General features: G+C 29.8%; 2 protein-coding genes and 1 long non-coding RNA gene across 4 annotated transcripts; 1 reads left to right on the top strand and 2 right to left on the bottom strand.

Moving 5' to 3' along the window:
* Positions 1 to 4,059: 4,059 nt before the first annotated feature.
* On the bottom strand, positions 4,060 to 8,466 carry LOC137808039 (vacuolar-processing enzyme). Its single transcript, XM_068608934.1, has 9 exons — positions 7,883 to 8,466; positions 7,639 to 7,803; positions 6,161 to 6,317; positions 5,831 to 5,916; positions 5,541 to 5,740; positions 5,319 to 5,367; positions 5,018 to 5,227; positions 4,658 to 4,864; positions 4,060 to 4,398 (listed from the first exon to the last, which is right to left on the bottom strand). The coding sequence occupies exons 1-9, from the start codon at positions 8,105 to 8,107 to the stop codon at positions 4,216 to 4,218; spliced, it is 1,482 nt and encodes a 493-aa protein (XP_068465035.1). The 5' UTR covers positions 8,108 to 8,466; the 3' UTR covers positions 4,060 to 4,215.
* An 8,760-nt stretch (positions 8,467 to 17,226) lies between these two features.
* On the top strand, positions 17,227 to 18,752 carry LOC137808037 (uncharacterized). The gene is made up of 2 exons (XR_011080641.1): positions 17,227 to 18,389; positions 18,463 to 18,752. It is a non-coding gene; the product is annotated as an uncharacterized lncRNA (long non-coding RNA).
* Positions 18,753 to 19,914: 1,162 nt separating this feature from the next.
* On the bottom strand, positions 19,915 to 24,365 carry LOC137808036 (elongation factor G-2, chloroplastic). 2 transcript variants are annotated; one of them, XM_068608933.1, is made up of 6 exons: positions 24,317 to 24,365; positions 23,761 to 24,143; positions 21,947 to 23,361; positions 20,971 to 21,483; positions 20,230 to 20,410; positions 19,915 to 20,191 (listed from the first exon to the last, which is right to left on the bottom strand). In XM_068608933.1, exons 2-5 carry the CDS (start codon positions 24,002 to 24,004, stop codon positions 20,243 to 20,245), a joined length of 2,340 nt encoding a protein of 779 aa, XP_068465034.1. In that variant the 5' UTR covers positions 24,005 to 24,143; positions 24,317 to 24,365; the 3' UTR covers positions 19,915 to 20,191; positions 20,230 to 20,242. The 2 variants fall into 2 exon arrangements, with proteins under 2 accessions (XP_068465034.1, XP_068465033.1); XM_068608932.1 differs by having other exon boundaries at positions 19,915 to 20,410.
* Between the last annotated feature and the right edge of the window lie 2,687 nt (positions 24,366 to 27,052).

Genomic DNA, 27,052 nt, shown 5'->3' with positions numbered 1-27,052 from the left:
AATTGCTCGTATCGACAATACCATGTCATCATTTGTAAATAATTTTTTCTATTATGAAAAAAATATTATGTTTTTTTATATTCTCATTTACCATACTTATATGTCATTCAACTAACTAAGTTTACTTAATATCTTAGTCTACAAATTATTACAATTAACAAATTATTACGAATTCAAATTTTACCATTCTCTTTAAAATAATACAAAAATAACTTTTTAAAATTTATAAATATATATATGTAAAAAAATTAATTTTTTTCTCTTATTAAACTTTTTTTTTCATAATCAAACTGAATTTGTGTATGAATGACAACTTCAATTATATTATTTTATACTAAAATTGTATCACTCATAGAAAAACTTCACTTAATTAACATATAATTAAACAAAATTTAAAAATTGACACACAAGAGATTCTAACTTAAAATCATTTTCATCTTCCACAACTTACCCAATCTCATTTTTTTTTTATACCTAAATTAATAATAAAAGTTGTAAATTGATCCACTTACTTAATTTAGCATGTATATGCAGACCTTATTGCTTATCCTTTTTATTATAGTTCATATAATAATGACAACAAAGTGACTCAGCCAAGTAAATCACACTTCTTCAATAAATACAAAACAACTTCATTTTGTTCCAGTTTCTTCTCTTTCAAGTTCTCCTATTGGTCTGAGAATGGTCACACAAGAACTCCATCTGCATAGTCTTCAAATTGGTGTGGTGTTTCAGACAATTAACCAATTAATTGTGTTTACGAAGTTGGGGAATCCAAGTATTTGGATTTAGATCCAATAGATCTACCAAATGAACATTTGTCAGTGTTGTAGGCGAATAAGAAGATGAAGTGTTTTGGTGTCAGTTACTCTCTCCAATCACTCCCTTCTTGGAAGATGCAGAGAAAGTTTAGGATTCGACCATCCACGTGTAATAACCTTACACTGCACACTCCAAGCTACCACAGGCCCCTTACAGTGTGTTGTTCCATCAAGTGAAAAATTCATGTTCTTATAGTTCCACTCATCCTAATTTAGATTTAGTTTGACTTTGTGACTCAAAGAAATCAACTCTTTTTTATAAATAATAAAAGTGACAAATAATGTAGTTAAGAGATAAATAGAAAAAATAAGATAAAAGATATTCATTAATTTATATTTAATATATAAACTAGACAGAATAATATGTAAACTTGGTGAAAGAGTTTCTCTTGAATAAGACAAGTCAGATTTTTTTTTCCTATTTAAAATAGTTTTGACAGAAACTCCTAAACTTATATATACTGAAATATTCAATAAAGCATGTGCACATTCGTTCATGATTTCAAAGAGGTATAGCTCCTCTATAACTTTTCAGTCATTTTTCTATTTTATATATTATTATATTTATTATGCACAGGTTACATGTAGTAATTGGCATCTGAAGTGTCTTCTCAAGAGCTCTGTGTGTTTTGCATTAAGTGATTCTTACCCAAAAAAAAAATTGGTTATTATTCCATTCTTTGATAGGAAAAACTGATTTTTTTTCAATGAGAATGAATCTTATTTGAAAATATTTGATTTTTAAATAGTTGTGAAAAAGGATTATGATGTCTTTTCAAGAATCGTAAACAAAAAAAAAATCCCCAAAAAAAGGGCAAAATTATGTCTTTGTGCTGGTGTAGGATCATAACTCTCAAATTAGAAAAAAGTAATTTGAGATTATCTAGAGGCAGATATAGATGCTATAAAAAAATAAAGATGCATGTGCTTAATTTAATGAAGGACTTTAAGTTACAAATAATGTAAGAATAGGAGACGTTAAAGAATACTTAAAGTATAACCAATAAGATAAAAGTTGTTGGGAATTAATTTTTACTGACTCTAAAATGTGAATTTTTTTTGGTAATGATACATGAGATTGGAAAGAAGTGAAGTATTTTAAGCCTAATGAGCAATGTCATATAATATAAATTTGTATAAAAGGCACACATATTTAATGTTGCATGAAATATATTTAATGCATTTAAAAGTTTGAACATAGATAAATAAACAAACCAAAAAAAAAAAAAGAACTTGCAGAAGACCTCACACTCACAATGACTCTTAAAGGATTTGCAACTACTCTTCTCGTCTCAACATCTATATAAAGAAAATCTTTGTAAAAAAAAAAGGTTGATGACAACAATCACGAAACAAACGATTAAGGCTCTTACGATCCTTTAGTCTTAATGTGTGATCAAAAACACTATTTATATTTATAATTATCTAAAATAGTGTTCATCATATTGTACTTATCTTAGGATGTCATCCCTATTTTAATTAGCAACTTGATCTTTTATATCACAATTTTTACATAAACAAAATTGTTTAGCAAAGAGTTATTAAGTCCAAAGAATACTCATGTTTAATCATGAGTGATTGTGTTCAATTAATACTATTGCTTAATTAAGAGTGGTCTAGTCCAAGGTACTGATGTTTAGTATGCTTAGTTGTGCTTAGTTAGAAGTGACTACGTGTAAAGAATATTTGTTATTTTAGACAAGAATAGTTAAATTTAAAGAATACTCTGTTTATCTGAAATAACTGAATTTAAATAACACTTGATTTTAACAGAATTAGTTGAGTCTAAATAATACTTGTTTTCTCTTGTAGTGATAGTTTGCTAGTGAACTTGATGGTGTTCATCAATAAGTACATGTAGTAATATAGGTTATCAAATAAATCAATATAAAATATTTGGTGTAAATCTCTCTTAATTTTTATTTTTCTATATTACATGTTATAAATATGTAATTAATTTAAGAAGAGAAGTTATACAAAGTAATTTAAAAAATATGTTAGACACTGTATATGTAAGTTTGAAGTTGCACCTAACAATTTTTCACAAAAACAATTATTAAGAAAACTTATTTGACAGTGCGCTTTTTAGTATAAATGTCTCAATAGAAGCTCTGAAATTTTTAGAAATGTTAAATATAACTCTCCCCTTATTGTGTATTTCCCCTGTTTTTCTATAAGAAGAAATTTATGAGGTTTTATCATCAAAGGCCAAGAAAACAAAGTATACTTCTTAAAAAAAGAGGTTTAATGCTTCAAGCAAGTCGCATGAGTGTGATATTAGAGAATAAATTATCATTTATTTCACTTGAGTATGTAAAGCTACGCTTTATGTGCTTTATGTTAAGCATATTGGTGTTTGATGATCTTTTGGTTACTGGAAGCTAAGTAAGCAAGAAATGAAAGATTTATTTGAAATGACCTTGGTCTTATGACTTATTTTTTTAAGCATGGAAATCACTCAAAAAAAGAATGAGATCTTTATTTGTTAGAAAAATATGCAAAAAGAAATTCTCAAAATTTCAACTTGATAAGTGCAAAAGAAGAACCCTCCTATGAATCAAAAGGAGAAGTTCGTCTAGAAAGATAGTGTTGCTGAAGTTGATTTTAGAAGCTTGATTGAGTGTTTAATGTACATATTTTCAGTAAACTTGTTCTCTTCATACACTGTGTCAGTAAATTGCAGTTGAAGGCAACAAGAAAATTGTAAGATACATCAAAATTACAGTCAATTATGAAGTCAAGGACTGCAAGGTATTTCTGAGGTACAAGAATTCAAATTAATTAGCTTTTCTGATGCCAAGTAGCTTACATGATATGAAAAGTATGTCAGAGTACTGTTTCAGTATGGCTTCAAGTGTTTTTTTCTTGGTGATCAGAATAAGCAGAATTCGAAGCTGCAACTATAACTGTAAATCAAGTTAAGAAATATTTTTAACTGATTTGGGACTGAGGCAAGAGCAAAGCATAAAGATGTTTGTTGATAATCAATCTGCGATTTCAATCTCAAACTGTGATTCATGGAAAGACCAAGTTGCAGATATACTTAGAAAAATCATTCTGTTTGAACTTCTGAGGAAGAAGTCTGCAAGACAAGGAGGAGCATTGAAAGAAAGAGTGCCAAGATTAAATAAGTTAAACATATGTTGTTTTAATTTCATGAAAGGATAGCAACAGATCAGACCAAGAACTAAGATAAGAAAGATGCCCTGGATTTGAAGGAATGGAGTGGACCAAGAAATTAGAGCACGAAATACACTAACTAATATTGTTACTCATTTTATGTAAAGGGTATTATTACACTTATATACACAGCAGAAACCAGTAGTGAGAATGCAATTCATAGTATTACATTATCAACCGGGCTTTTTTAAGGCTTTGTGTATACAGCCCAAAATCAAGCACTGTATCCCGTGTTTGATGGATGTAATAGGCCAGCATGATAGCCACCACAGGCTGCCACACATGCCTTCTCCATGGAGGTCTCAGAAACGCCACTGTTGCATATGTTGGCGAATGCTCGCATGTGTTTCATTCCATACTGAGTCAGAGACCCACAGTGAGTTTCATACACCCGGACCTGCAACCCCAAGTTGTGTATCAGTAATCAGCTAATAATAATAATATTTAAAGATGTTTCCCTTTTGTGGAATATGTACATCAATCCAATTTTTAGACAGAATTGGTCCAATCCCTCTTCTCATAGATTTTGGTGAGTCATGTGCATGGATCTCACCATGTGTGGAAGAAATGACAGAGGAAAATTTATTTAAGGAAAAAAAATACAAAATGTGCAATGAATGTTAGCAGAAAAAAGAAGATTTAGTTATTTTGTTTACCATTGATTTTAAGCATGTCCAGTCATCAACAAGGGGAAGACCAGTAGTCCTCACGGATCGTAGGACAGAAGAAGCTTTTTCTGGTCCATACAACAAAACTCCAATCAATTCCACGCTACCATCTAAGTGTTTCCTATGCTTCACTATCTCCTCAATCTGTTTGAGGATGTCTGTCTTCTTTTCTGGCAGATGGTTTGATCTCTGATACTGTTGAAACAAAACCAATTTTGTGAATAGATGTTATTACCATTGTAATAGTATTTGAGCAATAAATTTGATTACTTGAAAGTGAGGATGTAGAGAAATTTATAAAGGGTGAAGTAGATGCGATGACTTGATTTGAGGGGAAAATAGGCATACCATTTGCCACATGAATAAAAGTTCTGCATCTCTCTGGTTAACAACTTCCATTTTAGATTTCAGTCTGCCATTGTGTGGAGGGAAGTTCACAGTGGCAGGATCAAAACCGTGGTATAAATAAAGCTTTTCAGCTGTCATGTTGGCATCACCATATTGCATCACGTGTGAACCCATCGCATAAGCTTCAAAATTTGAAGTCCGTTGTTTTACCTGCACAAGAAAAACTATGTTTTCTGTTTTTGTTTTCCCCAATGCTAATATTGAAAATACACAGCATTGCAATTCATTCAAATTTTCTTACCGATTGGTATTGTTGTTCGACCGATTCCTTTTTCAGATTGTGACTCTCACTGAAAATTTAAGTGGAAGTCAGTTTGGCCATTCAAACAGAGCGAAAGTTAATGTTTAGGGTGTCACTAAAAGACTTCAAATTCTGGCAATTACAATGTAATTTCAATGTCATCAAAGCTTTTTTTATGTTTATGATGGGTTGAACTTGAACACAAGAAAAATGTAGTTATACCTGTCTTCCATCCAAGCAACACTGTACAAATCCCCTAGGCATGTGATGTATTCTGGAGGAGGAGGAGGATACATTCCAGGACAATAAGTTCCCCAACTATTCTCTTGGGCATTCGATGCAGTTGTGACATAAATATTCAAATCCTTGGGCATTATACCCTCAAAAATGCTCCCACTTTCACATGCTTCCACGTATATTACCTACATCACCACATCGTAACTTCTTCATGACTTTATTAAAGTTATTGGCATCATTTCCAGTCATCATATACTTAAGAAATCACTTTTTACCATCTCCTTGTAGCCTCCAGATGCATGCTTCTTCTTCAAGACATCAATAAAATCCATAGCATAAAGGTAGGGCATGTTTGGCATCCCTACAATCAAATAAGAAATCACCAAGCTATAATGATGTCTTTACCTAATATAAACATAGTTCTGGTTTGATCAGTTTTTCACCCTTACATACAACTGTGTTCAAATATTATATACCTCAATGAATGAAGTCTGAAGGTTCATAAATAGAAACAACGAAAGAAAAAAGTCTTTAGGATCAGAATTTTTTATTTCAACCTTTGGACTAAACAACTGGAAAAAAAAGAAGTTAAAAGCTTAACTCACCAAGAACTCCTGGACCCCCATGATCAGAGTAGTATACAAATATTCTATCCTCTGGTTTGCTATTAATCACCTTGCCACTTCCTCCCTTCACTTTACTCTTGTCCCCAAGAAGAACGGCGAAGAAGTTACGGGACGTCACACTCTCACCAGTGTAATCCTAAAATAAAATTAAAAATCACATCCCATCAAAGTGTCAAATTCAACGAACAGAGCAGCACAAAATAAGCAATTTTCTAATACTATAGGTAAAAAATCCTTTTCTATTTACAAAAAAAAACAATAACAACAGGTAACAATTCGTTTTCTAATTGTCACTGTAATGACTAATTTGTTTCGACAATAGAGCAAGTAACTTATGAATTGACCATTAAAATATTAATATTTGAAAAATATCATCAACACGGAGCGAAAAACTTTACACATCTAATGTCTATCAACAACAACCCGAAAAACTTTACACATCTAATGTCTATCAACAACCCAATGATTGCGTTTACCAGTGTTCTAATTTACTCCACCACGATCGATAGCCAAGCACCCCAATTGTTCTAATTAAATCAATTGTCGCCAGCAACAAAAGTTTCAAAGGGAGTTTTATTTTTTTTTATCTTAAACAAAAAATTTACTCCCGAGTCAAATGGAAATTTTCTTCAACTGATTTCTCATCAATTAAAATATAAAATATAATGTCATTGTAATTCTCATAAACATGAATTTCTTATTAAAGAAAGTTTCTTATAAAAAAAAATATTCATCAATTTTAAAGCATTTTCTTATAAAAAAAAGTTTACGATTTCTTTTCACCCAAATAACATCTTTATTAAAAAAGTATACATAGAAAAAAAATCATTACATTGATCAAAGAAAAAAAATATATATTGACAACTTATTAAAATTTTAAAATTTCAATGAAATGAAAAAAAATACTTTTTTTTATATCATAAATTAGAGGTTATAATGATCGACTATCAACGTAGCTTTCCATCAAAGAGACTTTCAACTTACATGCTCCATCGCACAATCAGACCATGACGTAAGTGTTAAATCCTTTTTTGGGTAGTTTAATTTTTGGTCCAAACTTGTAGGTGAGAAGTTAATGTTAATATAGTAATACTGTAATTCAAAGACGTAAAAAATTGCTTAATTGATAAGCGCGTTTTTCTTTGAAATACATAAGTACTGCAATTCTGCAGACACGTTGCAGCCCTTTACATTAAAAAAGAAAGGTGGAAAAGAAGGTTTGCCATTTGGAAACAGTGTATAAGATGGAAAAGCTTTGGCAGTTGTTGAGTAATTGAGAAGACGTTAAAGCTAAAAAAATGCAAAAAGCTACAGAGACGGTGGTTTAGAATTAAGGATTGAGTTGGCAGGAGAATTAATTAAGCATGAACACAGGTAATCCCAGTTAAAGTAGTAAAATAATAAAATATGTTAGCTTAAATGATACGTTAGAAGATGAAGCAGAGAGAAAAGATGACCTTAGGAACCCCAGCATAGACATCAGGACCCTGAGGGTTGTTGATGATGACTCCAGGCCTGGGATTCAACTCGTGGGTGGCTATGTCGTCGTACATAAACACCACAATGTTCTCTTCTTTCACTCCACCTTTTATCAGCAACTGGTACGCATGGCACACATCTGCCTGTACTTCATCACACCATCCATTAAAACACACCAACTCACAAACTAATTTGCTGATTTTACAAACCAAATCAACTCACTTGGTGTCTGTAGTTTCCATAGCCGTTTGAACCGGCCACCAGAACAGCCCATCGCGTTCCCACTTCATCCGACTCTGCATCCACCTCTTGTGTGGGTAGCTTTATGACCGAGTCCTGCTCCTTCCCGTTTGTACCCTGAATTCTCATCACCATGACCAGCATCCACCACCAAAATGCGACGCTGCACCAGGTGGGTTTGTTTAGAAGAGAGCGGTGAACGGCCATGTCACTGAAACGAAAGGCGTAACAGTTGCAAGAAGAAGAGTGGGAAGCAGAGGAGTGAGGAGGAGAAGGTTTATAGGGGATTGAGGAGGTTAAAGACAAAATGACATGCAAATTTAGAAGGTGACACGTTATGGGTTGAGGGTGCGTGTCTTGTTGGACTGCCCCTGCCAAAAATGGTGTGAATTTGGACGCAGGGGCATAAGCCTCGCTGACTCTCTCTCTGCTCTCCTTTTCCGGGAAAACGTGCACTTTCTTTCAGAGCGTGGTGGCTCTCTCTCTCTCTCTTGCGGCTCAAATATTTATGTCCAATTGGTTAACCTCGGTTTCCACAATTAACATTATTATACCAATATATGTTGGATTTTTGATAGCGAACTATTCCCATTCATATAACAATCCTATCTTCTTGAGACTCTAATTTTTCCACATACTCTCGATTCTAATAATATTTTTTTTTCAAATTTTATTTATTTTTATTACTTCAATATAATATTATATTATTTAAAAGGATGGTAAAGTAGAAGTCCGTCCTCTTTCAATAATCATGTGGATATATATTGGTTTTTCTAAAAGGCTGTTTATTGATCTTTCTTATTCTATTTTAGTTCTTTTAATTTAGTATTTTTGTTTGTTTTAAATTGTTTTTTAAGTATTTAATAAAAATTAAAATGTAACCCACCGCCAAAAAGTAATGAATGTTAAGAATGTCAATTATATTAAAAAGAAGGGTAAAATATACCTTCTGTAATATTATAATAGTTATGTTTTTGCGTTCTTAACCAAATAAAAGTATTTCTCGTAATACCCTTAATGAATTGTCTTAACGAAAACGTTGTTAGGGTAGAACTTATTTTTAGTATTACACGGTATAATTATTATATATGCTTTTTAGAAGATAAATTGGTATTAAGTATATTTCATTAGATTAATACTTGTTTTAAGTTAAGATAATTTATATACCTATTCATCAAATTTAATGTATAATTTTTTTTTATATTCTTATCATATGTGTTCTAATTTACTTATATCACATACATATTCACATTATATCATAACTATATTATTTACTATTTCGTTATATACATATCAGTTATATGTCTTAAATATAAAAAAAAATAAAAAATTACAACACATGCTTAACAATATATATTTATCACTATTATAGTTTATATATAACAATAAAATCTATTATAAACATAAACACGTGATTTGAGTGATGTCTCCTTCACATAAAGAAATCAACAACTTTCTATTTGTGTGAAAGACAAACATATGTTTTAGACCCGTCATTATTAGCATGGGAGGAACCAACTTCGGCTTGACCACCGTTACACATATACATGAATCTCTAAGTTTCCAAAAACGCTTAAATGTCGCTTGAGCGACATGCTTTCATAAGAGATAATACATCTTGGTCTCTTCTTAGTTCAATGTATAAGTTATGCCTTGAGTGACAAATTCCACCATTTAAGCATCCACATGTCACTTGAACAACAAAAAATGGTGAGTACAAAGATTACACACATTTGAATATTGCTTAAGTATTAAGATTTTTTTAGCGATATTCGATTGAAAGCAATCATTTGCATAAAAAAAACAAAGAAAAATACAATGAAACTTTCATCTAATAGATTAACTAACATGTTTACATCATTTCAACTTTCCAATTAATCATTAAATATATATATATATTCATTTCATACAAAAAAAAAAATCAAAGATATACATATAGTCTTTTTCGTATACATATATCCATAATCTTAAATAATTGATCATACTTTCGTGTACATGTATCCATAATTTTAAACAACTCATACTTTAGACTATTCTTTTTTCAATTTCATAAACATAATCATGTATATTTTTACTCTATAAATATATCTTATATTATCATATATTTCACACACATAACAATTAAATCATTATATAGATGTGATTATTAATTTTCCTTATATAGATGCTTACAAACAAATCTTCCTTCTAATATTTCCAAAAATTCAAAACAATTCATATAAGATCTCATAATTAAACTCTATACATTCAACACTTTCTCTTGATCAACCACCCAAAAAAGGAAAAAAAAGAAAAAAAATATTAATAAAATTTATTAAAACACACTTCTAATAAGACCTACTATTCTTAGAAGGTACAAAGGTTGTTTTTCAAATATAGGTATATAGGTATTTCTCGTCGAAGTTAAGAAGTATAAATATATGAGATTACTTTTCAAGTATAAAAAATCATAAATATAAGGTTAAATTTTAAAAAAAAATCTCCTTAGATTCTTAAACTACTATCATCCTTAATCTTCAAAGAGCTGGTTTAGATTTTATTTTACAAGAAAATAATATATAACAAAAGAAAGAGATACACTCTTCAAACATTGACTTCAAATATATTAATACGATAAGAATGAAAAAAAATAATGAATATTAAAAAATGATAAAAACTATGGAACTCTCAAGTGTTTTGATCTATAGGCCTAGACACGCCTCTTAAATGGTGTGTCTGTATCGGAGACACTGATACTCGTAGAACACGTATTAGTGAAATATTCAATTTAAAAAATATTTGTTGGATTTTGACAATTTTAGCACAATTATAACACAATTTTAAAAATGAGAAATACATTAATTTTCTAAAAACTCAAATTTATTATATAAATTTTTATTATGATTATAAAAATAAAGAACAACTCCTTTTAAACCAGCCATATATTTCTACTATAAAAACTAAAACATATTTATACACGTAAATCTTTAATGTATAAATTTTGATGTCATAAAAATATCATACAACTCTGTCTCTAAGCTGATCACTGAGATTTTTTTTATCTCTTTAGTTTAAATTAAAATGTTTTTAATTGAATAGGTCTTATCATACTTAAAACATAAATATTTTATAATTATGCTTATTTTCTTACTTTTATAATTGAAGTCGTCTTGAATGAGACATTAGACGTTTTATATTCAATTACTGAAACATTAGACGTTTTATAGTTAATTACTGAATTAATAAGGATTTTTTAAAACTGAGATATTAATTTTTTAATATATTTGCGAGCGTTAAATTTATAGAAAAAAAATAATATTTTTAAATAAATAAATAATTATATGAACTAAAATTTAAAGAAAAAAAAAGTAGTAAGGAAAAAAAGGTGACTGTATTCAGATACAAATTATATTCGCGTTTAAAAGGTAAAATTATTTATGTATTAATTCAGTGTAAACATATTATAATATTATTTCATTGAATCATTAAAAAACAGTTAATTTAAATTAGAAAAAAATTAAGATAAATTCATAAGAAAATTATAATAATATATATTATCTTTTAAGCTTGGAGTGGCATCAGCTATACCAAACCTTTGTGTCGATTTTTTTTTCAGCTGAAAGGCAGACTTTAGGTGCTCTATGATTAATGCAGCGACTTTCCCAAAATAAAGACGGCATGCATGTATCTGTACCATTTTTCTATTTTTAAAGTTATTTCTTCTATAATTTCATATAGCTTAATAATTACGTCCTTAATTAACATTATATATTATTTCTCTTTTCTTTTCTTCCTCATATTTAACCAATTATTTTCCATCACTAAATATTTTCTTTTTGGTCATTATTCTGTATAAGCAAGATAGTTTATCTTATCAGTTATCAATATCAATAAACAACCAACTCTTCATAATTGTCTTTTATGCATAACCCAGTACACCTAGCAAATTGAGGATAACTCCTAACTTAAAAAGATTTAAATAAGATTAGTTATTAATAAATATTAAGATGGTTAATGAAATTATCATACTTCCAAAATTTAGATAAGATCATCACACAAATCCATACCTTTAAAAGTAAGTTAATTATGATACATGAAAATCTCAAGGTATATGAATGGAGTATAATACATATATTTATTTTGTGATTTATGTTAAAGTATTTTTTTTTAAGTAGTTCACTAGTCTAGAAAAATGTATATAAAGAATAGTTGTTATTCTAAATGTAAATCAATTGTTTATACCAATAATTTTAGAAATGTCGTTATAAATCATATTAACAACGGTTTTAGAATTGTTGTTATTTTGAAAACAATGAAAAAATTTTAAAAAAAAAATATTTTTAAATATGGTTGTTATAAATGTTTTTAAGATGATTTTTTTAGGTGGAATCGTCGTTATAGATGTATTTTTTTTTAAAAAAAAAGTGTTTTAGTAATATATATATATACTCTAATCTTACATAAAATATCAAATTTTCACGATAATGATGTAATATGAAAGTCTACATACAATACATTAGTACATATAACATTCTACAAAAAATTATATAAATATATGAAAAAATTTTATGTCATTCTAATAATTCATTTATCCTAAAGTTTAATAATTATACATGGTTACCTTAAGGTGCATTCAAGTGAGTTTTTTTGCATTTGCACTCTCACTCAACATGTTATATCCAAAATAAACATTGAAATAATAAGATTTCATGTTAGAATACATAACATTATGTAATGTATGAGTAATAAATTTGTGAATATAATATAATCATAATGATTGATAAATCTAATTTATACTAGGAAACATCATGCAAAATTTAAGAAGTTTCTGACAAGTGAAAGTATAGGAACTAAAGCCTTAAAATACCAAAAAAATACCTAAATAACACTTAAAAATAAATAAAAAATAGTAGGCGGTAGCTTTTTGGAATTTTGGTCCACCCCAATCCCCTTCAGATCACATGATTCGTTACCTCGTTTCGAGCTACTTTCATTTTTTTTCGCATTTTCATCCGACTTCTTACTCAAAAGTTATGATCGTTTGATGTTTTTTCATGCTAATTTTTACCAACTCCAAATCTATCACTCTTCTCTTCAATGTCAGGACTCCTCCATCAAATATATATTAAATCAAGTTCCCACAAAAACTAAACTATTAACTAATCAATGCATACATGCAAATATTAATTCAAAAATTTAAAATCCTAAAAATACTAACCTTCAACGTGCGCGAAGGTTTGATGTGTGGAGGAGGGCTAGAGCAATGTTGACTGTGGTGGAGAGGGAGAGAGGCGCCGAAGAGAGCTTGGGGGCATGGAGGGGAGATGGGTCCATTCAGATGATGTGGTGGTTGTAGTGTTAGGTAGTGAGTGCGGAGGGAGAAGGCGATTGTGGAGGAAGAAGGCTTGTAGTGAGGCGACAACGCGAAGCGTTGGATGGAGAAGAAGAAGTGAGGGTGCGGGGGTTGGAGAACAAGAGTGAGTGAGTGTGAGAGCGCGCAAATTTTCGTTTTTAATTACCTGTATAATGATGATTTAAGTGGGTAACTGTCGTTATTTTTCCCAAAAAATCATTTGTAATGACGGTTAGGTGGGAGAACCATCGTTATTTCTCCCTTTATCCATTATTAACAACGGTTATAGCTATAATCGTCATTATATTGCACCGAAAATTCAAATTATTTACAGAATTGCCAGCGTACTTTTTGTTACGATGGTTTCCTATCAAGTGTTGTTATTCGTAGTCGTGGTTTATGATTTTTGTACTAGTGGTTCTTTTTTTTTTTACACATAAAGGCAACTGACAATTATTTGGTGACAAAAAAAAAAGATAACCTAGAAGTTTGGATATTTTGTGGTCTTGTGAATGTCATGTTAGTTTTTGTAAGAAAATTTAGTGTCCATTCTACATCAAGTAAGATTTTCCAATGAGATTACATAGTACTCACCCTAAATATGATGAACAACACCAAGCAACAATAAATATGATTTTGACCTATTTTAAGCAACTCTTTTTACAGGAATTTTGTACTGATAGGTAAGAGTTAGACCTACCCTAAAGAAGTTTTATTGCTCAAGACTGAATGATTATGTACTAATAGGTAGAAATTTTATTTATCTTAAGCAAGTCTTAATTGCCAAATGATAGGTAAGATTTTAACATACTTTAAACAAGTTTTTTCGCTCAAGAATGAGGAGTTATATAGTGATAGGTAGAATTGTGACATACCTTAAGCAAGTCTTATAGTTCAAGACTGAGAGGTTGTAGAATGGGGTTGTATAATAATAAGTAAGATCTCGATCTACCAAATAAATTGAATATCAACAAATAAATTTGAATATATTCACCTCATATAAATATAAAATGAGTTTATCACAATGAAACTGAAATAAATACATTATTTAAAACAAATATGAAAGATAATCTAATAAATTTTAATATAAAAAAATTAAGACCAAATAATCATTAATTAAAAGAAAACTAAAAATACAAACCTTAATTTTGAAAAAAAATACTTATAAGAAAATACTTAAATATAAATAAAACTACTAAAATAAGCATAAAACAATATATTGAATATTCTAATAAGATATTATCATATACTAAACAATCTCACATAAACACTAGAAGATGATGATAACTAAAGGTAAATGATACATTAACAACTCGTATTTTTTATACAACCACATTACAACTCACAATATTATTATTTTAATATTTTTTCATATTATTTAATTACAAAAATATTTTTTATTATATATACTTATTTCTAATATAAAAAATTATTCAACTCTTTAAGTTTTCAAACTATCATTTTCCTTAACAATAATTTGTTAAATGACAATACAAATATGTTCTCCTAGTGAGAGAGGATTTCAAAACAAATCATTTAAAAATATACAAAAGAACATTCAAATATAAATTTATATTGAAATAAATTTTCATGAAAACATCATCACTCAAAAAATATTAAACTAAAGAAAATTAAAGATTATTTTTTAACAGGAAAAACGTAATACACTAACTTTATAGTTATCCAATTATAAATATATAACAAAATATGATGAATTCGCAATAATTATTTCAAAATTGTATCAATAATAATTTATAACTAAATAAATGTAAAAGTGTAAAATTATTTTAAATTATCAGTACATTATCTTCAACTTTTTTAATTAATATAAGAAGCTGACTTTGAAAGATAAAGAATTTATTTTTTAAGAGAATAATAATAAATTAAAGACTCGATTTTGTAATTAAGAAAAAAGACTTAGTTATTAATTATGTATTAACAAAAAATTATTAACTTCTTATAATTATTTTGTGCGACAAAAATAATAATTAATAATTAACATTTTGTTTAATATTTTAATAATCTTATATTCAGGAGAAGGTTGCTTGTTTGTTTGTCTTCTTACGATTTACGTTAAACTAAGTTTGGGTTGGAAGTGACATGCATAAGTTGCTTCGTGTGTTATTAATGATATTTATTTAGCAATAACATCAAGTAAAATAATTTTAGATAAGCACAAACAGATAGTACTATCACATTCCTTTTGATTAAAAAAAAAAATTAACTGTATTATAATAAAAAAAATTAAACTATGTTTGAATACTAATTTAATTTACGGTGGAAACAAGAAGCTAAAAGTATTTGATAAAACTATAGTTTAAAATTGTAAAATAATAAATAAAAATACAATTAATTATAGAATCAAATTTTACATGAAAATCATGAAATAGAAAACAATTTTAGAAAAAAAAAAATTAGTTATTATAGTGACTAAATTAGAGAACATTTTAGAGATTAAAAAACTTTTTGACTTCTAAATTAGTTTCTATTATTGTTAAATGGTTTCTAAATTGGTATCTAATTTTCAACCAAGATTTTTGCTACCAAATTTTGTTATCTAAATAATTGGTAGTTAAAACTTTGATAACTAATTAGATATCAATTTAAAAACTAATTTAGAAACCAATTTTTTTTTTCTAAAATTAGTTTCTATTTGATGATTTTTTTTAGTGTTAATACTAAGTAATTAAATATTTTTAATAATTATAAATGTATATTTTTTATATAAATTAAAAATTAAATAATATTTGTGTAAAATATATTTGTATTCTAATTTAAAATATTTATTATTTTGAATAAAAATATAAATATTAATTAAAAGTAAATAAATTATTGAAAATTAAAACAACAATAAACAATAAACAAATATACATTAGATAATCTAAAGAAGTGTAACAGTAAAATAAGATTTCAAAAATTGTAGTCATAATATAATTTATTATTATTATTTTAAGGGATAAAATGGTAAAATAATATGAGAAATTATTTTAAAACGCTAATATAAATAGGTTATTAAAATAAGGTAAATCATTATCTTAAAAATGAGATAATTTTATGGAAATTTCATCATCCAATTTCTTTTATAATCTAAATGAAATAATATAAAAAAATAGCTAATATATTTGTTATATATCTTACACTATTTCATAATTAATATTAGCAAAGAAAAAAAAATTATAGGTTAAAATATTTTTTATCCTTTATCATTTTACTAAATTTTATTTTGGTCATTTATTTTTTAAAAGATCTATTTTGGGTTTTTATTCATTAAATTTAAATCAATGTTACCCTTCCAAAACAGTGATAGTTTCCAATTGGAGAACTATTTTAAACCCTGTTTTAAATGATCCGAAAAATGAATCTTGATAAATAAATAAAAAAAACCGTGAAACTAAAGTAATTGTTAAGCCTAAAAGATTATAAACAACACAAAAACCATGTAAAAGAAAATGCACCTCTCAAGTTGACGCACGCAACTCTTCATATTAGTCCCATATCGATAGTAAATACATTTGAGGTCGTGATTCTTCCAAATCAATAAAAATAGGGACGACGAAAATATCTAGCACTTGCAATTGTGGTGATATTCATAATCTTTTTCGTGTCCAATAAAATATTGCTTCTTTCGTTAACGAATGACAACGCGATTATATGAAACCACAGAGACCCTTCAAGTCTTTTATTCTAAACCAGATATTTTTATGGCTAATCAATTCAGTGTTGAATGAATCCACTAATCCAACAAAGAATGTTATCCTTAAGTGTTTTAATCAGAATTTGTCTTTCAAGTCTCAACTTTGAAGTGGCTATATGTGGCTATGCGTTGTTGAGACTTTAGATTTTCTATTATATATGTGTGGCTTAAGTTAGAGTAATATGTAATTGATTTAAGTTGTGTAGGCCCACTGTGCTTATTCTTGGCTACAACTTGGGTTAGGTAAGTTGTTGCCATCACCTTCTTACTCATAAATTTATTCTGAATGCAAATGCAACAACTTCCAAATCCTCCACCACCATTATACATTCTTCAAAAACACCACTTTCTCCCTCTTCTTCCCCATTCTCTACCATCATCACCTTTATTTTCTCTTCCTTTTAAACTTTTCAATCCCTTTATATGTTTTTTTTTTACCTTTTTCAATTCCTTTATTTGTTTTTTACTATCTAATATGTTGCTTGAACTATCAATGAAGTTGGTGGAGGCTGAACCAAGGGAATATCCCAGAGTTGGTTCAACCAATTGTGTTCTTAAAATCCAAGAGAAAACCATGTCTCCCCATCGCGCTTAGTTTGTGTTATTAATTTGCATTTTACTATCTTACATTACTTGGAGATGTGAAGTATATGTATCTTTGTTGTTGTTTTTTCATGTATAAGGGTTAAAAGAGGTTCACGTTCCGTTTCACTTATAACTAATGGTAAGATCTTTTATAAGATTTTCTTAAATTGTCTTTTGTGATTATTGTATCTTGTATCTTGTTTTCAGTTTTGGTCAAATAGTAAATAACTTTTAAATATTTCACATTTTTTTCTTAATTATGTTTCAAATTAACTTTATTTAATAATTTGTTTAATTTTAATTGAGAATTTATGTTTTTACTATACAGGATTTTTTTATAACCAAAATGTTTATTAAGTTAAAGAAAATGAATGTTTAATATAACATTTCTTCATCAATAAATTCTTTAAGGAGAAAATAGAATTTTATAAAAAATTTCAAGATTTAAGTTTTTCTTTTTAGGTAAAACTAAATCAAAACGTACATATTAACAAAATTGATACATAGGTAACAGGTAATCTGTATCTATTCATAAAGATTCATTAAGATTTAATTTAATTTATTATAACTAAGTTATTAAAAAACTTTTGTTGTTTGAAAGTGCGAAAAAATATAGGATAAACCGAGATGACTTTATCAAGATGACACATCTCGTAGACGTGGTGTTTTTTGGTTGGTAAAAGACTTGATTTGTAAATTTAAAAACCTAATGGATTTTGGATGATAAGTTGATTACTAGATTACTGAATTAGTGTGGAATAACATTTTCTAAAGTCACAAAGTGTGAGTTGAGAATCAAATAGGACACTAGTGGATCTTTCTTTTTATGGGAACGAGGATATCCAACAATTCTCCTTCATCAGTGCACAACATGCAAGGTAGATCCGTATGAGATTTGGGCAATGTAAAAGAAGGACTGGTTATGTTAACGAGATTTGGGCATAAATGCAGGTATTAATTGATTTCCAGGAAAATTCCAGAGCTAGACAGGAACATACAAAGAACCAATGGTGATGAGCACAATTCAAAAGCTGATTAGTGTTGGGATTGTCCAGATGAGATGAATTTGATTGAAGATGGCAGTCATGTAGAGAAATAACTGACAAATGTATTTTCCAGTTACTTGATAAATTTAAATAGATAGATTGGATTGAAAAATGAGGATAATTTGGTGTTGGAAAAGTTTGTCCTGGTGAATTCATATTCTGAGCATGTCAAATGCAGTTTATTTTTACTCTCTACTGGTGCGTACTGCGTTCTGTCGCGGATTAGTTACTGTCCAACTTTGTATTAAGTTTTTTTTTCTTTGGGAACGACAGTTTTGGTTTCATTTGTACAATATACTTAGATAAAGCAGGTTCGTAATTTTGGTAGTTGCTGATTTGGATTTTAGTATTGTAAGAATTGAGAAACCATAGACCAGTTCTATGTCTGGCGTTTTGGCTGTTTGTGCGGGAATGAATATTGGGTTCTCATTAGGGGGAAACGAAATCAGGAAATTAGTTTTACGCTTGTTGAATTAAAGATGAGTTTAAGATTTAGGATTTAGGGTGTCGGAGAATTAGATAGTCACCGGGATCAATTTGGAAAAATGTGAGATTGTGATAGATAGTCTTTTGTGTAGTTTACGCGGGATGGAGGAGTCCTGTCGACATTTGTTTTTCGAGTGTAGATTTGATTGACTAGTTTATAGTCATTGTTTAGAATGGATTGGTATGCATTTAGTGTCTCACAACGCTCATTTGCTGAAATTTTCCCTCTTCAGGCTCAGTAATGCTCCAGTTGATGTGTGGGGAGCGGTTTGGATTACAGTAGTAAGTGAGTTGTGAAAGCATAGGAACAATGTAATTTTTAAAAGGGGAGTGACTGATCAGAAGTTTTTGCCTTTGTTCAATTAAAGTCATGGTCGTGGGTCACTACCAAGTCTTTCTCTGGTCTGTATGAGGATGGTTTGTTGATTTTTTTTTCTATAGGTAGGTTTGTTCTTTTAGGTGAGTTCTCTGATCGAGTCAGGTGAGTTGTTTTTAGAAGTATAGTAGAGTGATTTGGATTTGAGTGAAGAAGATTTAGGGTTTAAATTTCTTTTTTATACAGGTTAAATTATACTTGAAATGATAACATTTATTGATTTTTTATTGCTAATAAAAATAACACAAGTCTTCCAGCAATTTTTCCTTTACAACAATTTTTCCTATACAATTCTAAGCTATTTTATGGTTTATTTTTCTTTTCTTAAGATAGTATTTCGCATTGTAGTATTTTTGCCTTCAAATTCAAACTTCTACACTATTAGTTAGTCAAACAATGTTGCTTATCTATCATTGATTGCATCAAATGGAGACAGTGCTACCAGAATTAGGTGATTAAGTTTTCAAAATCACTCAGTACGTACTGCTATACACAGATTTGAATTGTAGTTTGTATTAAAAACAAAAGGTAGGTATTTTGGGTTCTCCGAATAGATTGCGAATCCAAGTTTGCACGCTTTGTTCTTCCCCTCAAAACAACAAAAAATGCACTATTATTAGCCCCATAGCAGTTCATTCTCTCTCCAGTATGGAAGAAAAATCGTCTCCTATTTTTCTTCTTAAATTTTAGTTGGCTAACCTTGTATTTGTACAAGGAAAAATACAATAAATAAATACCAAAAACAAACCCAACTATTTGACAATGGACACGATAAAGCTATCAAAAGGTAAGAAGTTCCTTGTTAGGAGACCAAGCAAATACACTAAGCGGCAACTTCTTGCTCTTTTGAGGCAAGTTGGTTCTGAATGTGCTGTGGCACCACATCAAACATGGCTAACTGCATCGTGTAGGATGCACGGCCCTTTGTCATTCCCCTAAGTGTGCTAACGTACTGAAACATCTCAGCAAGAGGTACCAGGGCATCAACCACCTGCGTTTGTCACCAACAAAAGCAAGAAAGGAATAAGTCCAGCTCCAATCCAAATAAAAGCAAAACAATCCACTGAAGAAAAAAGAACATGAATATTGTCCTCATTCATCCTATTCACTTGTATCCAAATTTCCTAAGACTCAGATAGAATAGAACTCAAGACCTTCGAATCAACACTACTCAATCCTACTATTTCACCAACCGGATAGGCAAAAGTTTTCAATTACAATCAACCACATTGATAAACAAGAGAGCAGTCCCCTAAGTGGTATACACTCTTTTTTTTTATGATCATACCTCGTGGGAATGTCCATAGGGGCTTTTGTGAGATTATGATGGGTGATGTTTGGAGGGTTTTTTATCCCACTTTCCCTTTATTGCAATTTTGGGTGTTGCTCCATAAAGTAGAATTGTGTGTAAAATATAAATATCGATCATAAATTAGAATTACAAACAACACAGCACAAGAACTTTCGAGCAGTACCTTCAAATTTAATAGAACTATCCAACAAGGAGAAGTTTAATAAGATAATCCAAGAGAACCAAGTTACTAAACATACCTTTAGGCCACCTGGTTTGTCACCAAAACTGTTGATCTGACCTCTTCTGGAGTTGAGATCACCAATTACATCACCTAGATGTTCTTCAGGAGTAACAACTTCAACCTTCATTATAGGTTCAAGCATCCTCGGTCCAGATTTTCTAATTCCTTCCCTAAACGCTCCTCTTGCTGCCAACTGGAATGCCAACACGCTTGAATCTACATCGTGATAAGAACCATCCACAAGTACTGCTCGTACATCAACAACTGGAAAGCCAGCAAGCACACCAGTGCTCATGCACTCTTCCAATCCTTTCATCACCCCAGGAATGTATTCTTTTGGTACAGCACCTCCTTTGATTTCACTCTTGAACTCATATCCAGAACCTGGATCCATGGGTTCAAACCTTACGGTGATATCTGCAAACTGACCTTGTCCACCTGATTGTTTCTTGTGCACATACTTCACTTCTGCAATTTTGGAAATGCTTTCCCGGTAGTTTACTTGGGGGGCACCAACATTAGCTTCCACCTGCATTGACAAATACAGATAATGTGATTTTCATAAACTTATCTTATTGCTACATAATCCTTAAAATATGTAAAAATAATTTTGCATAAAACTACTAAAGGAAGAGAGAAATGGGGAAGGGAAGAAAAGGTCAAGCCAAGAGAACAATCATATAAAAAAAGGAAAGCAATAGTACACCAGACAAATACTAATGCTCTATACAGAGATTTTATCAAGGGTGGTTCTACTCCTTTGTGTTCTTATTTTACAGGTAATGGTGAAAATTCAAAGTGCAAGCAAACAGATTCCGTTATAATCTAATGTGATGACGTCCATGTTTATTTACTATTATTACTTCTAATTGTTACTATTTCATGCACTGCATCAAGGATGGAGTTAAAAGTTTCAAAGAGAAAAACAGCTAATAAAGCACAACCAGGCATACCGATCATTGAAAATTCTAAAAAAATGAATAAGATATTACCTTAAATTCTCTTTTGAGCCGATCAACAATGATTTCAAGATGTAATTCTCCCATCCCTTCAATCACTGTCTGGTTTATCTCTTCATCACGAGAGAAGTGGAAAGAAGGGTCTTCCTGTGCAAGCTTGATTAAACCAGTTGCCATCTTGTCAACATCAGCTTTAGTCTTGGGTTCAATTGCAACCTTAATAACAGGATCAGGGAAGTCCATCCGTTCGAGCATGATTGGATTCTCAGGGTCACACAATGTTTCACCTGTTATAGTATCTTTCAAACCTGCAAGAGCAATAATATCACCTGCCAAAGCTACTTTAACATCCTCTCTGCTGTTTGCATGCATTTCTAGAAGTCTACCAATTCTCTCCTTTTTCCCTTTGTTTGCATTGAGTACATAAGACCCAGCACTTAGCTTTCCAGCATACACCCTGACAAATGTCAGGGAGCCTACAAATGGATCACTCATGATCTTGAAAGCTAATCCAGCAAAAGGTTCATCATCACTTGCTGCTCTGTCTATTATCGCTTCTGGGTTTTCTGGGTCACTGCCCTTCATTGCTGGCAAGTCAAGTGGTGATGGTAGATAATCAACTACAGCATCGAGCAACGGTTGGACGCCCTTGTTTTTGAAAGCCGAACCACACATCACTGGCACAAAACTGGCTGATATGGTTCCCTTCCTAATTAACTTTTTTATAGTTTCCTCATCCGGTTCAATTCCTTCCAGGTAGTTCTCCATAGCCTGGTCATCTAAGTCAACTATGGTTTCTACCAGCTGGGATCGGTAATCCTGAGCCTGCTCTTGAAAATCTTCTGGAATATCTACAATCTCAAACTTGGCACCCAGCTCTTCTCCTGACCAAACTATAGCTTTCATCCTAACAAGGTCTATAACTCCCTTAAAACTATCTTCTGAACCAATTGGTAACTGAATTACAAGTGGTTTAGCACCCAAATTTGTTACTATCATGTCTCTTGTTCGATAAAAGTTTGCTCCAAGACGGTCCATTTTGTTGACAAAACAAATTCGTGGAACCCCATATTTGTCTGCCTGCCTCCACACAGTCTCTGATTGTGGTTCCACACCAGCAACACTGTCAAACAAGCATATAGCTCCATCCAACACCCTAAGAGCTCGCTCCACTTCTAAGGTGAAGTCGACATGACCGGGAGTATCAATAATGTTGATCCGGTGCTTATTCCAAAATGTAGTGGTTGCAGCAGAAGTAATGGTAATCCCTCTTTCTTGTTCTTGTTCCATCCAGTCCATGGTTGCAGTTCCCTCATGCACTTCTCCAATTTTGTAGTTCCTTCCGGTATAATACAAAATTCGTTCAGTCGTAGTAGTCTTTCCAGCATCTATGTGAGCCATGATACCTATGTTGCGATAATCATTCAGTGGAACACTCCTCTTTGATTCTGGAAGCAAAGTTAGAAAGGGTCATTTCCAAAAGGATGAAAGAAAACAAACCACATTTCACAGTCTTACAGAATAAAATTGGACCAAAATACGAAAAAACATTATCTTTAAAGACACCTTAGCTAACCTAAAACCTCAATTGAACAGACAAATTATGGTTTTCTCCGTAATATCACAACTGAAGCCGAAATTCAAGGATAACACAAATATTAAGCACGATACAGAATTGAACCAAACCAAACGAAAACCGGAAACTGTAGAAAAAGAAGTGTGCCAGTAACATTCATTTCGATTTCCCTCGAGAATCAAAGTCCACTTCAAAACATTAGAGTAGTCGCGATGCAGAAAGGAAGTTAGAAAAAAATAAAACAAATTATTAGAGAAAAGGAGATAAATACCATCAGCGGCCATGGCGAAAACAGAAAAGGGTCTTCTGGGAGCATGTTGGCGTGGAAAGTGAGTATTGGAGTTAATGCGTGTGCTCCCGAAAAAGTGTGAGAGGGAAGAGGAAGTGAGAGAGTGAGAAGGTCGAGGGCGAAAACCCATGAAGCGAAGCGGAGAGAGAGGGGTTGGTCTTCTCTGAGACCCATTGAGGTTGCAAAGAGTGGTCGTCGCCACCCTCAATGATGACTCTGCCGCCATATTTTGAGCTTCTTCTCTTCCTCTGTTCTGTTCTGTTCTTGCAGTGTTTTTGTTTGAGATAAACAAACCCACACTCTCACCCTGGCCTCAAGTTTTCGGTAAGGCCTAGGCACAAGATAGTGTCTTCTATTCCCTTGCACTAATATATATAAAAAAAATAAAAAAATTATTTAAGGTATATATAAAATTCTAGTTTTATTTTATTTTATTTTATGAATTTAAGCTTTACCATAAATAAAATTATAAATTTATTAATTTAATATACGAGAGAACAGGATCTGTAGTTTGAAACAAAATAAGCAATTAGCTTACATGGTTTGAGTATTTAGCTATCTATTTTTCATGGTAGGAAAATAAAGGCAACGTGGATAACAATTGGCCCTCTTCTTTAAGTAGGGTTCTCATTCCAAAGGATTGAACTCATGGTCTTGTATGAACCACTAGTTATCATTTTTTTCTTTTATCTTTACTTTACTTTGTGTTAAATAGCATTTCAATGATGATTTTTAGGAGTATTGGTCATTTAGCTTCAAACGTTTTTAATATATATTTTATTGTTCATTAAAGTTTATTATAAATTATAAAATCAGAAAAGAGAGTTATAAAATAAGAATACAATCTAAAAACAAACAATAAAATTCAATTAATAATGGATAATATATTGTGAAAGAGCCGATTGAGAAGGAACCGTTAGAGTATATTATTAATATTTTTTAGAAGTCTCACATAATGTATACATTACAATATTTTCTTTTATACGTATCCTATGTACTTTTATTTCATAGTTAAATTTTTTTTAAAAAAAAAATAGATTTTGTCTTCTAAAATTCTTTTACATTGATTTTGAATTACTTTTTTAATATTTGACATACTAGTTATGACGCAACAATAGACAAAGACAATAGATTTATAACGCAACAATAGACTTGTAACGCAACTAGAAGCCTCTTGCGTCCAATCTCATAACATAGTAGCCAACAAGTGATTAAGAAATAAATGAATTGAGATTTCTTTAACACGGTCACTCAACATATTAAGGTCACAATACAACTACATTCTCATATACTAACATTAGCATGAAGGAAATTATGGAGTGAATTTCATATCAAGAATTACTTAAAAGGTAGAATAGCAAAAACTGAAGAGTTTTATGTCATCGATCATGTGGGTTTTCTTTAATATATAGACATGTTTTCTTAAATGTCAAAGGTTGATATGTAATTATTATGCAAAGTGAATAAAAGAGATGACATACATTGAACAATTTGTTCATGGAAAACCTATGTCTCATGTTAACGAAAAACAACAATGTTATAAATTAGAAGTTGACTAACATGTTACAAAATCAATAAATCATCAACCATAGATACATCAAAACATCATTCATTGATCCAAAATTTAATCTTATTAGCATTGCAAAAACCTTATCTTGTATCTAAAAAATAAAAGAACAACATATAAAAATAACAAACTATATATATGAAGACTTGTATTTACATAGGGTCATGTTATTTTTAAGAAATATTATTTGCATTAATTTAGTACATTCCATGAAAAAGTATTTAAAATTTCAATCAAGTTAATGATTGTGTCCTATTATTATTCATAATATACATCACAATAAACCCACCACTAACTAAAGCATAACAGATCTTCTGTCATGCAACTATAGCTAGCGCGTGTGAACATGAATATTGCCAAAACATATAAAATTCTTAAGCCAAGATTCAAGTTCTTTTATTAGAGAAAGAGATGAATACATGTGAAATTAATGAAAAAGCATGTTTGAAATAAGAAAATGAACAAGTTGTATTCATCTCACATGTTATCCATTTTAATATATGTAAGAAAAAATTATCCTTATTCGTCATATTTATGAAGTAGTTAGCAAATAAAATGTTTTTAGAGACAAAGATTCTAAGATAAACTATAAAAAGAATACAATTATGTAAAATATTACCATTATCAAAACCCTAAACAAGTCTTTATCTTTTAATTATTAATTGAAGGGTAGAAATGCATTTAAAAAAAATCATCTTTACGAAGAGTATGAGTGGGAAAATTCATCCTTTAGATATGGACCTCAAATACACTAAGTTCTTTTTCAACGGCTTGTTTTTGCACCACCATAGGTTCTAATGACACTTTCATACAAAATGTGAAATTATCATTTTGCCCTTTAGTTAATAAATAAATAAAGTCTAAAATCATACCCACCATTTTTACCTTATTCCTTCTTCTGTTTTCTTTGAGCGTGGCACCCACCCCAATCACTCGCAGCACCCCCAACATTCCATTTGCGCTCTTTGAAGGTTCACTAAAAAAAATTAGTATTATCTACGGATTTTTACCCACGGATCTGAGTTTGTAAGTAAATTTAGCATTACCTACGGATATTACCTACGAAAAACATTACCTACGGACATTACCCATAGATTCTGAATCTGTAGGTAAATTTAGCATTACCTACGAACTATTACCCACGGATCATATTACCTACCAACTTTTACCTGGTTCTATATTACCTACCAATTATCTCTATTACCTACGAACTATCACTCACAGATCTTTATTACCTACCACCTATTATCATAATAATTATATACATAATATTAAAAATATTAATAATATTTAATAATATGAATAATATTTAATAATATTAAACATATTTAATAATAATATTAATAATACTTAATAATATTTAATAATAATAATAATATTTTAATAATATTAATAATATTAATAATATTTAATAATATTAATAATATTTAATAATATTAATAATATTTAATAATATTAAAAATATTAATAATATTTAATAATATTAAAAATATTAATAATATTTAATAATATTAAAAATACTTAATAATATTATTTATTTAATAATATTAAAAATATTTAATAATATGAATAATATTTAATAATATTAAAAATATTTAATAATAATATTAATAATATTTAATAATATTAATAATATTTCATATTTAATAATATTAATAATATTAATAATATTAATAATATTAATAAGTAGTTTTCACCCATTGCATC

This window comes from Phaseolus vulgaris, chromosome 3, assembly GCF_000499845.2.
Source record: "Phaseolus vulgaris cultivar G19833 chromosome 3, P. vulgaris v2.0, whole genome shotgun sequence".
NCBI lineage: Eukaryota > Viridiplantae > Streptophyta > Magnoliopsida > Fabales > Fabaceae > Phaseolus > Phaseolus vulgaris.
Note: the sequence above shows the minus strand (reverse complement) of the source record. Positions and strands in the feature narration are given on the sequence as shown.

Bases quoted from the DNA above. Each gene is read 5' to 3' on its own strand.
- LOC137808039 (XM_068608934.1), bottom strand. From the start codon at position 8,107: ATGGCCGTTCACCGCTCTCTTCTAAACAAACCCACCTGGTGCAGCGTC. The intron at 5,917-6,160 runs GTGAGTTAAGCT...ATTTGATTGTAG, and splicing joins TGGGGGTCCAGGAGTTCTTG to GGATGCCAAACATGCCCTAC. The intron at 5,228-5,318 runs GTAAGAAAATTT...TTTCTTGTGCAG, and splicing joins TCGAACAACAATACCAATCG to GTAAAACAACGGACTTCAAA.
- LOC137808036 (XM_068608932.1), bottom strand. From the start codon at position 24,004: ATGGCGGCAGAGTCATCATTGAGGGTGGCGACGACCACTCTTTGCAAC. The intron at 23,362-23,760 runs GTATTTATCTCC...CTTTGCTTCCAG, and splicing joins TTTCGCCATGGCCGCTGATG to AATCAAAGAGGAGTGTTCCA. The intron at 21,484-21,946 runs GTAATATCTTAT...TTGTCAATGCAG, and splicing joins GGCTCAAAAGAGAATTTAAG to GTGGAAGCTAATGTTGGTGC.